This window comes from Rana temporaria, chromosome 3, assembly GCF_905171775.1.
Source record: "Rana temporaria chromosome 3, aRanTem1.1, whole genome shotgun sequence".
Classification (NCBI taxonomy): Eukaryota; Metazoa; Chordata; class Amphibia; order Anura; family Ranidae; genus Rana; species Rana temporaria.
This window is the reverse complement of record NC_053491.1, coordinates 222,981,557-222,995,725: the sequence shown is the minus strand read 5'-3', so window position 1 is coordinate 222,995,725 and position 14,169 is coordinate 222,981,557. Positions and strand designations below refer to the sequence as shown.

The following is a 14,169-nucleotide window of genomic DNA, read 5'->3' as shown; positions in this document are numbered from 1 at the left end:
GCCCTTGGACTTGCAATCGGGGTTTGGCACATGGTACACCTCTGGGAAGTGTCTGTTAAATAATCTGGGTACAGAAGAAGATTGGAAGTGGGTCTCCTGAATAAATACAAAAGCGGGTTGAACCTTTTTCAATTCTCTTAGAAGGGATACCCTCTTCTCCGGCATGTTAAGGCCCCTTAAGTTATGAGAGATCACAGTAGGATGTCTGCACAGCGAGGAATACGCCATTTTAGCACAATGTAAGCTAACCAGTAAATACCCCCCTGGGGAGAAAAAAAAATAAAAATTCCCCCCCCCCCGCCTCGCCAGTGGTCTTCATGCTTGCTGCATTTCCTCATCTAGTTTCAAAGGCCAAGGGTCTTTATGCCTGCTGCATTTTATTTGATAGTTTCATAGGCCAAGGGTCTTTATGCTGGCTGCATTTTATCTTCTAGTTTCAAAAGTCAGTGGTGCTTATGCTTGCTGCATTTTCTTTTCTAGCTTTCCATCTTTTTACCAAAAAGGATGAATATACAATTTAAATGCCCAGGCCCTTATATACAACCTTTAATTTTATGTTATTTCTTGTGCCTTTATTTGTCTTCCAGAACAACAGCACAAATATTTCTGGTCACTCTGCTAATTTTTCCCAGCTAATGTATGTTTCTCTTATGGCCTTGTGTGCTAAGCTACTGTATAATAACCACATATTATGAAGCTCATGCATTGTTCTTCATATTTGTGTCTCTTACAGGAGGTATTTTGGTGAGAAAATTGGCCTTTATTTTGCCTGGCTGGGCTGGTATACAGGAATGCTGTTCCCAGCAGCATTGATTGGATTATTTGTTTTCCTGTATGGAATGTTTACACTGGATAACTGCCAAGTCAGGTAATGCTTATTTTCTGAATTAATAATACATTTGCTAAGATAGACCAAGTTAAACAAGTTTGCAAAGTGCCTGCAAATGTGCACATATATCAGTCACTTTAAGCATGATTCATGTTATCTATTATAACTTTAAGGCCCCTTTTACATTGGGTGGACTTCGCCAGGAGTCCGCCTGCATAGCCGGGAATCTGTCCACTAGGGATGAGCTCAATGTTCGACTCAAACATCTGGGGTTTGCCCGTTCGCAGAACAGCAAACATTATGGGACGTTCGCAGGAAATTTGAGCGCCACCGAATGCCCCATAATGCACCACGAGATCGCAGTGCATTGCTGTATGATGATTGGCCAAATCATGCACCTGACCTGCATGCTTTGGCCAATCACAACACGCTCTGCTGAGAGAGCCATAATCATGGCTCAGGGGGACTAAGTCCATACCCCACACTATATAAGGCTGCTTACATGGCAGCCGTGTGTAGTGTTGTTGGTGTGGACAGAGAGATAGCTTGAGTTAGATTAAGCAGGCAGGTTATCCAGTTAGTGGCAGTGTATTCGATATATATATATATATATATATATATATATATATATATATATATATATACACAGTCAGCCTAACATATATATATATATATATATATATATATATATATATACACAGTCTGTATTAGATACAGCCTGAAGTGTATTAGAAACAGTACACCACAGAATGCACTGTAGGCTACATTGGATCCATATATATACTCTGCATCCAGTGTAGCCTATACAGTGCATTCTGGGGTGTACTGTTTCTAATACACTTCAGGCTGTGTACACAGTATCTAATACAGTGTGTACAGTTTCTACTACACTTTTGGTGGTGTACACAGTATACAATACAGTGTAGCCATTGTACAGTTTCTAATACAGTGCAGGCGGTGTACACAGTATCTAATACAGTGTGTACATTTTCTAATACACTTCAGGTGGTGTGCACAGTAACTAATTCAGTGTGTACAGTTTCTACTACTTTTCTGGTGGTGTACACCGTATCTAATACGGTGTGTACAGTTTTTAATACACTTCAGGCGGTGAATTAATTTATATATATATATATATATATATATATATATATACAGTCTAGCGTGTGTGTGTGTGTATATATATATATATATATATTTATGTATATATATATTTATGTATATATATATATATATATATATATATATATATATATATATATATATATTTATGTATATATATATATATATATATATATATATATATATATATATATGCTCTGCATTCAGTGTAGCCCATATATACAGTGCATTCAGTGGTGTATAGTTTCTAATACACTTCAGGTGGTGTGCACAGTAACTAATTCAGTGTGTACAGTTTCTACTACTTTTCTGGTGGTGTACACCGTATCTAATACGGTGTGTACAGTTTTTAATACACTTCAGGCGGTGAATTAATTTATATATATATATATATATATATATATATATATATACAGTCTAGCGTGTGTGTGTGTGTATATATATATATATATATATATATATTTATGTATATATATATTTATGTATATATATATATATATATATATATATATATTTATGTATATATATATATATATATATATATATATATATATATATATATATGCTCTGCATTCAGTGTAGCCCATATATACAGTGCATTCAGTGGTGTATATTTTCTAATACACTTCAGGTGGTGTACACAGTATATAATACAGTGTAGTGTGGTGTTGCAAAACATAAAATACATCATGTTCCGAAGGCCACCAAGGAGAGGCAGACGATATAGGCCACTAAAAGAGGGTAAGCAGCCTCTGTGTCTACAGTCAACAGTGTTGGTCATGGACATGGTGCATCCTCTCTGCAGGTGGCCATGGGGCACGCTTGTCCTTTTTTCTGCTGCTGGCCGTATTATTGAGCCACAACATGCAGAAGAGTTAGTGGAGTGGATAACAAAGCCGTGCTCATCCTCCTCATATTTTGTTACCCAGGCTCAGGGTAGTTTGCCTTCCAATGCAGCTGCCAAAGCTGCCTATTCCACCGGCTCCTTGTCCACAATCACTCCATCCGTAACCCCACCATGGAGGAGTCCCCAGAATTATTCGACCACAGTGTCAGGTACATGCTGCTGGAGGATGCACAGCGATTTGAAGGCTCCAGTGTTGGTTCCCAGGTTGAGGAAGGGAGTAACATGAGCCTAAAGAGAGGGGGTGCCACAGAAGGACAAGAAACTGTCAGTCATGCAGCAGCATACTGCCAAGTTTTCTTCAGTAACGAGGAAGGAGGGGATGATGAGGTCACTGACTGTACTTGGGTGCCTGAGAGAAGAGAGGAGGAGGAGGAGGAAGCAAAACCCCAACGAGGCAGGATGTCCTCTAGGGGTCAGCTTAAGGGCAACCACCCTATTGCATCACCCAGCAGAGCTCTGCATGTGGAGGGCGCTGCTGCCTCCCCGCTGACTTTTAAAAGTTCCTTGGGCCTTTTTCGACACATGTGCAGCAGATCGCACTGTTGCTGTTTGCAACCTATGTCTGAATTGGATCAAGCGTGGCCAGAAAAGCAGCCCCTTGGGCACCACATGCTCGACCGGACAAATGATGACCTGCCATGCAGTCTGTTGGCAACACCACTTGAAAGACCCACATCAAAGAAAAGGGCGGACTTCTCCTTGCTCCTCATCTGGGGTCTCCAACCCTACTATAACTCCAGTCCTCTCAAAAACCTGCACTGAGAGCACTGAAGGTATTGCAATAGGTGTCCCAAGTACATGCAGCCAATCTGCTAGCAGTACACCACCAATTTTTTTTAGCAGGCAAATTTCCCTACCCCAGTTGCTGAACCGTAAAAATAAATTTGGTCCCAGCCATCCACATGCTCAGCGTCTAAATGTTTGGCCAAATTGTTAGCAATGCAACTGCTGTCTTTTCAGCTGGTAGACTCTGCCACCTTTTGTGAATTTGTGGAATGTGATGTACCTCAGTGGCAGGTTCCAAAATGACATTTATTTTCATGGAAGGCCATTCCAACTCTCTACCGGCATGCGGAAGACATAGTTTTGGCCTTGTTGGACAGTGCTGTCGTTACCGATGACTCATGGTCCAGCAGGCATGGGCAGGGAGGTTACCTTTCCTTCACGGCACACTGGGTAACTCTGCAGGCAACTGGGAAGAATGCAGGACAGGGTTCAGTGTTTTGGAGCTTGTTCCACCACCACGCCTCCAAAATGCTAGTGGTGATTCTGCCACAGCTCTCTCCTCCACCCCCTCATCTTCTTCCTCTATGGCCTCTTCTGCAGATTTGTCCTTTGAACCAGCGGTGCTCCGTAAGCGTAAGGGGCTACACAAGCAGTCAGGCTAAAAGATGCCATGCAGTGCTTGAGTTGGTCTGCCTAGTGGACAGGAGCCACACTGGGACAGAGATTCTGTCAGCTCTGCAGGGGCAGGCTCAGACGTGGTTAACACCACGCCAGCTTTAACCAGGAATGGCTGTATGCGACAATGGCACCAACCTCCTCTTCGCCCTCTGACAGGGACACTTGACCCATGTGGTGCAGAGGTTCTTGAGCAGGTACTTAGGCTTACAAGATCTCCTAAGGCAGGTCATTTTTCCTGGCCATACAATGCCAGTACTCGGCTGGCTGACATTCAAAGGGGATGCAACCTGCCGACCAACTGCCTCATTTGTGACATGCCCACCAGGTGGAACTCAATGTTGGCAATGCTGCAGCAGCTGCACACACAGCAGAGGCCATCAATGAGTACCTGTGTGAGTATGGCACCAGGACAGGGTCAGGGGAGGTTGGCTTATTTTCGCTACGCCAGTGGCTACTGATCAAGGATGTATGCACTGTCCTGTCACCATTTGAGGACGCCACAGGAATGGTGAGCAGTGACAATGCATGCATCAGTGACACTGTCCCTCTAGTCTTCCTGCTGGAGCACACGCTTCGTGGAATTATGGACAGGGCACTTAAGTCAGAAGAGCGGGAGGAAAAGGAAGACTTTCCTCTTAAGGTCCCCTTCATCCAGATAGCATTCCTGCGGGCCAGTCAAACACACAGGAGCAGGAGGATTGTATCAGCATGGATGAAGAGGATAACACTTAACAGCAGTCTTGAAGGGATGGTTTTCAGTCCCCAGAAACCCAAGGAGTTGTACTTGGCTGGGAGGAGGTAGTTACAGATAATGTGATCCTTAGTGATCCAGAGGACTCAGAATCTAATGCCTCTGCAAACTTATGCTGCATGTCCTCCCTGATTCTGCAAAGCCTGCGAAAGCACCCTGGGATTTGTGGTATCAAGGAGAGGGATCATTACTGTCTGGCAACCCTTCTTGATCCACATTATAAGGGTAAAGTTGCAGAACTCATCCTGCCTTTGCAGAGGGAACAGAGGATGAAAAATCTTCAGAAAGCCTTGAAGAAAGGCTTCCAACAATATTTTTGGGTTTAGGGCACCACCACCATCATGCAAGGCCCAATTTTTCTGTCCCTGTAATTACAATTTTTGATATAATATTTCACAGCAGGGCCCGTTGCTGCACCCGACAAGAGTATCTGTGAGGGGTTACAGTGTTGTGGCACCACCACCCAAGGCCCAATCTTCTGAAAACCACTCTGCAGTCATCCCGGAGCTGTGTGAACCAGCTCCATTGAGAGCCGGTCACAATCTCCTGACATGCGAATTGGATGCGTGAAAAACGCATTCCAATTCGCACTAGTGTGAACCCAGCCTAAAAGTACAGGTTTCTCAATGGTAAATGTAATCAGCAACAAACAGATATGTTGTGAATATGGGTGGATACTCTAGTGTTAGGGCCATGCTTCACTTAAAACCTCTGAAGGGATGGCTGGCTTGGTGTTACGATGCTCCCATGTTGCACCTCACAGATTTGTCCTAATAATGATACATGGGTTTCAGAAATCTAGAAGAAGAACCAAAACAAAGTCATGAGGCTGCTGACAAGCAGACAGTGAAAAATCTGTCAGTATGGGGTATGCTACAGACAGACAGGTCAACAGGTCCACACTGTGATAATGATTATGATAATCAGGCATAATTCTAAGGTGGCGGTGGAGGCGGAGACAGGGTGGAGGAGGAGGCGGGCACCAGTGGCATTGTAAGCATTGTCTTGGCTGCAGAAAGGGAGGCGGAGACCAGAGTGGCAGCATGAGACACAGCGTTGGAGGCGGAGACGGAGACGGAGCGGCACAGAGTCAGTAAGGGGAATATGTAATGATTACATATTCCCCTTACTCTGTGCCGCTCCGCCTCCAACGCTGCGTCTCAGGCTGCCGCCCTGTCTCCGCCTCCCTTTCTGCAGCCAAGATGGCTTACAATGCCACTGGTGCCCGCCTCCTCCTCTGCCCTGTCTCCGCCTCCACCGCCGCCTCCGCTCGTTCTACAATGTAATCAATGCCTGCTCAGACTGGCCGCTCGCTAGCTGAAACCTGGCAAAATGAGGTGGCTGCTGTGCGGGCCACATTACAAGGTCCCGCGGGCCGAATCCGGCCTTGTGTTTGACACCCCTGTTCTAAAGCTTACTAGAACCAACAGGGCTCATTTGGTTATACACCGATACAGTGCACCCAGAAACCTGGTGACTTGCCCAACTAAGGCGTAAGAACCAAGGAGTTATGCCGCGTACACACGATCATTTTTCGGCATTAAAAAAACGTTGTTTTTCAAAAACGTCATTTAAAATGATCGTGTTTGGGCTACACGTGCTGCATTTTTTAACGTCGTTTTAAACGATCACGTTTTTCGGGTTGTAAAAAATGATCGTGTGTGAGCTAAAACGACGTAAAAAACCCGCGCATGCTCAGAAGCAAGTTCTGAGACGGGAGCACTCGTTCTGGTAAAACTACCGTTCATAATGGAGTAAGCACATTCATCACGCTGTAACAGACAGAAAAGCGCGAATCGTCTTTTACTAACAAGGAATCAGTTAAAGCAGCCCAAAGGCGAATGGAACTTCCCCTTTATAGTGCCGTCGTACGTTTTGTACGTCACCGCGCTTTGCTAGATCATTTTTTAAAAACGATGGTGTGTAGGCAACGTCGTTTTAATGATGAAGTTGGGAAAACGTCGTTTTTTGGACATGCTGAAAAACAAAATCGTGAAAAATTATCATGTGTACGCGGCATTAGAGCTGTGGAAAATTATCTGACCAGAATAGCACCTTTGTGATTTTAGAGTCATTAGCACAGCACTACCTTTCAAACCTGACATGATAAAAATATGGAGGTTGCCATTGTTGACCAACTTGCAAAAATGGCAGTTGACTGTTTTTATGCGAATTCTTTGGCCATAATTCATTTTGAGTCAATGACCAGCAACAAGTATGCATTTAATGAATGCTAGAAAAAAATTCTGAAGTCCTTATATTGTAATAAATTATAAAAGAATATAAATTCTTATATTGTAATAGCATTTCATACTTGCTCCAGGTCATTGTTTGAAGAAAGAAAAAAAAAGAGGAATTTTTAGATGGAGAAATCAGCAGTGGCACTTTTTCAATATTTTTGCAATATTCTGGTTCTAGGAGGCTATTGCAATTGAATCTGTGGATGACACTTTGTTTTATCTCCCCGGCGATCATGTAAATTATCTCATTGTATTTACTCATTTTGATAGCATAAAAGCCTGCAGTTTAACCTCTGTTGAACTGTACTTTGATATATTAGCTTTGCACTCGTGACTCAGCAAGGTGCTTTCTTCATTTCTAGTATAAGAAGCAGTGGGTGGTTGGATTACAACAGTTTCTTTTCATTTCATACTGAAGCAGTTATGTGCCCACTGTACTGCATGTAGTAATTGAGGAAAAGGAGAGCAAGCCATGTATAGCAAACTTTTGAGTATATCCCGATGTGATGACAAAAGAAACTTTTGTGTAATGTGATCTCAATTAAATTTAGAGCTTTAAAACCCTTCAGGATAAGGTTTTAACTTCCCCCTTTTTAAATAATATTTAAACTTTTAAACCTTTACCTAAACGGTAATTATTTTTCATATGACTAACACCATGTCATGCACACCAGAAAAAAAAAAACATATTTTGTTAACAGTGTAAGTGCAAACACTGTTTGCAGAGCTAAGGCATGAGGCAGGCAGTAGAAGTAAATGATAACTCTGATCTTGCTGCTTTTCCAGTAGTTCTTCTGAAAAACTTGCCGTATATGTCCAGCCCTGGGTGGGCTGAAGATATTCTTAGGTAGGCAAACTGAGTTCAGGGCAGGAGGAGCTAAAGCAGAACTTCGCTCTTTCAATGCACACCGACTATTTTTAATACTTATGCTGTTAGCATTAGTAAATAGATACAGTAGGAAAGTATATCATATTTACTTGTTTTTATTTTTTTTTACATTTCTTCAGTTACTTCCAGATTTTCAAGCCTTGAGAAATTATACCATACAGTGCCTTGAAAAAGTATTCATACGCCTTGAAATTTTCCATATTTTGTCATGTTACAACCAAAAACATAAATCTATTTTATTGGGATTTTATGTGAAAGACCAACACAAAGTGGCACATAATTGTGAAGTGGAAGGAAGATGATAAATGGTTTTCAATTTTTTTTTTGCAAATAAATTTCTGAAAAGTGTGGCGTGCGTTTGTATTCCGACGGGAAAACTGCTATGAGGGCTTTTCGTTGAAAATCTTGGCCGTGTGTATGCTCCATCGCAGTTTTTCCCACGGGAAAACTGCCGGACAAAAAAGAGAGCAGGGTCTCTTTTTCTCGTCAGGAATTCTTTTGAGAAAACCATTGTTTTTTTATCCGATGGAAAAACCGGTCATGTATAGGCATAACGGGTTTTCTTTTTAAGATTGCCTTGTATTTGGCTCTATCTTCCCATTGTCAGGTCACCTGAGGCCAGGTGACAGATGCACACCGTTGCCAACACGGATCCCACAGGGAGTTAGAACGTGAGATCCCCCAGGGCACGGAGTCTAAGAGCCACCTGGTGTTCACCAGAGCCTCTAGTGGTGAGGATGGACTTCGCTGCAGCTGACTCCAGGTCGCGGCCCCTGGGGTCTCCCAGCTCACGCTCACGGTAGGCTATAGGAGGATAAGCTAAAGGTCGGGGCGACAAGCAGACAAGGATAAACGGTGAACAAGCCAAAGGTCAAGGGTCACAAGCAGGCAGGGATAGTCGAAAATGCGCCAAAGGTCAGGGTCACAAGCAAGCGGGGATGGTCGGGAACACGCCAAGATCAGTAACAGAGACAAACGTAGAGCACGCGGCAAGCAGCTTCTTGGCTGCTTCTCTGATAAATACACCCTGTCAGTTGAGGTGGACGGCCATGTCTTGGTAGGTTTGCAGTTGTGTCATACTCTTTCTATTTTTGAATGATGGATTAAACAGTGCTCTGTGAGATGTTCAAAGCTTGGGATTTTTTTTTATAACCTAACCCTGCTTTAAACTTCTCCACAACTTTATCCTTGACCTGTCTGGTGTGTTCCTTGGCCTTTGTGATGCTGTTTTTTCATTAAGGTTCGCTAACAAACCTCTGAAGGCGGAACAGCTATATTTATACTGAGATTAAATTACACACAGGTGGACTCTATTTACTAATTAGGCAATTTCTGAAGGCAATTGGTTCCACTAGATTTTAGGTAGAGGTATCAGAGTAAAGGAGGCTGAATACAAATGCAGACCACACTTTTCAGATATTTATTTGTAAAAAAATAAATAAAATATTTTCCTTCCACTTGACAATTATGTGCCACTTTGTGTTGGTCTGTCACATAAAATCTCAATAAAACACATTTACGTTTTTGGTTGTAACAAAATGACAAAATGTGGAAAATTTCAAAGGGGTATGAATACTTTTTCAAGGCACTTTACATCCCAGAAGTATTCATGGGAGGGGGGGTTTTCACAGCTAAGCACAACCTCCTGCCTGCATACTTGAGCTAAGGGCGGATGGACCCTAGGAAATAAATGCTACATGAATCATCTGCCCTTACCCAAGATAGCTACAGCCAGAAATGCTAGTGGGTGTTTTTCAAAGTATTTTCTCAGCACTATAAAGCATTGGAGACATGGATGGATGGGAGAGTTTAAATATATTAAAAATAAATTATATAACATATTCATATTTAACGCTGTTTATAAATAAATTATATAAAGCTGGCTTTGCAATAAAACATTTTGTATTGGAATACCAAGTCAATTTTATCTGCCTAAAAATTGTATTTACTTTTTTTACCCTGTGTGGAATGTATAAAAATGTCTTTGGTGTCCTCTTTTATGTGTTACAGCAGAGAAATCTGTGAAGCCACAAATATTACTATGTGTCCACTGTGTGATAAATATTGCCCCTTTACGAGGTTATCAGACAGCTGTGTCTACGCCAAGGTAATATGCGTTTCTCTATGTAACTCAAAATATGTGTATAATTAAGTTAGGCATGATGGTTACCTCTGATACATTGCAACACTGTTCTGAATTCAAATATAACTAGCTGCCTAGTTTCAGAGTTTATATATGTTTACTCCAAGTGCTTGTGTAGCTCCACTGATGTACTGTAAATCAAAATGCACTATAGACCACTATGGGGCAGATCCACATACAAATAGATGGGCGCAGCGTATGTGAGATACGCTACGCCGCTATAACTTACTTTTGGCAGGTTCGAATCCCCAAAGAATTTGCGCCGTAAGTTACGGCGGCGTAGTCTATCTCTGGCGGCGTAAGGGCGCGGAATTCAAATCGGCGATTAGGGGGCGTGTTTCATTTAAATGAAGTGCGTCCCCGCGCCGAATGAACTGCGCATGCGATGTCCCTAAATTTCCCACCGTGCATTGCGCTAAATTACGTCGCAAGGACGTAATTTTTTTTAACATAGACGTGAATTACGTCCATCCCGATTCACGGATGACTTACGCAAACAAAAAAAAAAATTCAAATTAAACGCGGGAACGACGGCCATACTTAACATAGCAAGTCTAACTATACGCAACGAAATACCAGCTTTAACTATACGCCGGAAAAAGCCGACTAGAGACGCCGTAAAAAAATGCGACGGCCGCTCGTACGTTCGTGGATCGTCGGAAATAGCTAATTTGCATACCCGACGCTGAAAACAACGTGAACGCCACCCAGCGGACGCCGAAGAAATGCATCTTAGATCCGAAGGCGTACGAAGACGTACACCTGTCGGATCTAACCCAGAAGCCGTCGTATCTTGTTTTGAGGATTCAAAACAACGATACGACGTGGGAAATTTGAAAGTACGCCGGCGTATCAGTAGATACACCGGCGTACTCGCTCTGTGGATCTGCCCCTATATATTTATTACAAGGGCTGCCCTGAGCACATAGGATAAAAGACACATGACAGGGTGGGCCGGAAGACAGTAGAAGGGTTAAGAATGTGTGGGGAATGGTTTAACAACTTCGGCTCTGGAAGGTTTACCATGCCCCCCCCCCCACACACCCTTCATGACCATGTCATTTTTTGTGACACGGCACTGTACCAAAATAACATTTATGTCCTTTTTTCCCCACAAATAGAGCTTTCTTTTGGTGGCATTTGATCACCTCTATGTTTTTTATTTTTTGCGCTATAATCAAAAATAATTTAAATTTTGAAAAAGAACAATATTTTTTACTTCCTGCTATAAAACAATTCCAATAATAAATTTAACAAATCGAATTTCTTCAATTTAGGCCAGTATGTATGCTGCTACATATTTTTGGTAAAAAAAAAGGCCAATAAGCGAATATTGATTGGTTTGCGCAAAAGTTATAGCATCTACAAACTATGGGATATATTTATGGAATTTTTTTGGCAGCGATCAGCGACTTTTAGTGGGACTGCCACATTGCGGTGAACAAATTGGACACTAAGTAACACGTTTGACACTTTTTTGGGACCAGTAAAACGAATATTATGATCAGTGCTAAAAATATGCACTGTCAATGTACTAATGACAATGGTAGGGAAGGGGTTGAAATCAGGGGTTATCAAAGGGTTAAATGTGTGCCTAAAATGTGCTTACGTACTGTGTGGGATGGGCTTGTACTATGGGAAGGCAGAGATCCGTGTTGCTGCTTAGCAGAAACACAGAATCACTACCTTCCCTACTGACAGAACGGCAATCTGCCTTGTTTAATTAGGCAGACCATCGTTTTGCTTCTGTCCCGAATAATCAGTGGGTCTCAGTGGACATCGAGTCCACTGATTGGATCCCGCTATGTTCAATCACAGCGGGAGTGGGTCACCGGTGGCGCATGTGCGCGCCACAGACCCAGAAGTGCAGGATCACGTACAGGCACGTGATTCTGCACAGGACAGCCACCTTGCCACTGTATATGTACAGTATACGGTCAGCAAGCAGGTAAGGATATGATGTAGGGAGCAAGGAGGAAGTGCTCATAGCTTAGAGAAACCTTAGAGGAACAGACAGTGTGGTGAGCATTTTGGCCCACCAAACCTCTTAATAAATGATTGGATATGGCTATGATTGACAGTGCGTAGGTTTGGGGAACTGACGTATGCCAAGAGAATGGCGGACTTGTGGAGCATATTGTACTTTTGTCACAGCATTGGTTGGTCCCTGTTGGTGGCAAAAAAGTAAGATTGTTGGTAATGTTTGGACAAGTGGTTTAACCTTAAAGGGGTTGTAAAGGTTTGTTTTTTATTTTCTAAATAGGCTCCTTTAAGCTAGTGCATTGTTGTTTCACTAACGTTTTCCTTCGATTTCCCTTCTAAATGTTTTTTTTCTTTGTTTTCTTTGTCTGAATTTCTCACTTCCTGTTCCTCCTCAGTAAGCTGTTCTGGCTGACTAACCCCCAGTCAGAACCCCTTGGATGATGGTGGAAATCTTACTGAGGAGAAACAGGAAGTGAGAAATTCAGACAAAGAAAAAAAAAACATTTAGAAGGGAAATTGAAGGAAAAGGTAAGGGAACCAACAATGCACTAGCTTAAAGGAACCTATTTAGAAAAAAAAAATGAACCCTTACAAACCCTTTAATGGTCACAAATACTGTATGTATGATTATGTGGTGTACATACGATTTATTCCAGGTGAATAATGGTGTAAAAATTACTGGTGTGTACCCACCGAGCTGATTGTAGATGGCTAGTGGCTGATACAGGTTTACAACGGAACAGGATATTCCAGGTGAATAATAGTGTAAAAATTATTGGTGTGTACCCACTGTGCAGGTTGTAGATGGCTGGTGGGCGGTCCAGGTTTACAAACGGAACATGTTATTGGATGCCACTGTCAAGCACCTAGCTTTGAGACCTCATGCACACTGGGCGTTATAAAAAAAAGCCAGTAACATTAGCTGTAGAAAGCTGCAGATGTAGAATGAGTTTTTCAGCGTTTTTGGGTGTTTTTTTAGCTGAAGCTTTTTTTTTAGCAAAACTATATTCCCATGAAAGCTTATAGGTCAAAAATTATGATAAATGCTGAATATCCAAGTTTTTACGTGTTTTTTTGCTGTTTTCAGATTTTTTCAGAGTTAGAGCATTTTTACAGCTGAAAAACATCTCTTAAAACCAACAAGTTACATAGTTACATAGGTGAGGTGTAAAAAAGACACAAGTCCATCATGTCCAAACTATGTGTGTGATTACATGTCAGTATTACATTGTATATCCCTGTATGTTGTGGTCGCTCAGGTGCTTATCTAATAGTTTCTTGAAACCATCAAAGCCCCCCGCTGAGACCACCGCCTGTGGAAGGGAATTCCACATCCTTGCGGCTCTTACAGTAAAGAACCCTCTGCATAGTTTAAGGTTAAACCTCTTTTCTTCTAATTTTAATGAGTGACCACGTATCTTGTTAAACTCCCTTCTGCGAAAAAGTTTTATCCCTATTGTGGGGTCACCAGTACGGTATTTGTAAATTGAAATCATATCCCATCTCAAGCGTCTCTTCTCCAGAGAGAATAAGTTCAGTGCTCGCAACCTTTACTCTTAACTGATATCCTCCAGACCCTTTATTAGCTTTGTTGCCCTTCTTTGTACTCGCTCCATTTCCAGTACATCCTTCCTGGTGCCCAGAACTGGACAGCATACTCTAGGTGTAGCTGGACCAGAGTCTTGTAGAGCGGGAGAATTATCGTTTCATCTCTGGAGTTAATCACCTTTTTAATGCATGCCAAAATTCTATTCTGGGCCTTTTTACAGCTAGAAAATTCCCCTGACTAAAATTGCTGATAACAGCCTATGTGCACATGGACGCATAGGATAACCTAAAGATTGTATCAGAATTCTTATATGTTTTTGAAGAAATGGTGTCTAAATCATGTTATTGTTATT

At 42.1% G+C, this 14,169-nt stretch overlaps 1 protein-coding gene across 2 annotated transcripts in view; it reads left to right on the top strand.

Moving 5' to 3' along the window:
* ANO4 (anoctamin 4) overlaps positions 1–14,169 on the top strand; it is a 282,473-nt gene that overhangs the window by 193,515 nt on the left and 74,789 nt on the right. For both annotated transcript variants that reach the window (XM_040344320.1, XM_040344322.1), the window contains 2 exons: positions 734–868; positions 10,153–10,249. In XM_040344320.1, coding sequence (XP_040200254.1) covers positions 734–868; positions 10,153–10,249 — 232 coding nt within the window. The remainder of the gene's footprint in view (positions 1–733; positions 869–10,152; positions 10,250–14,169) is intronic.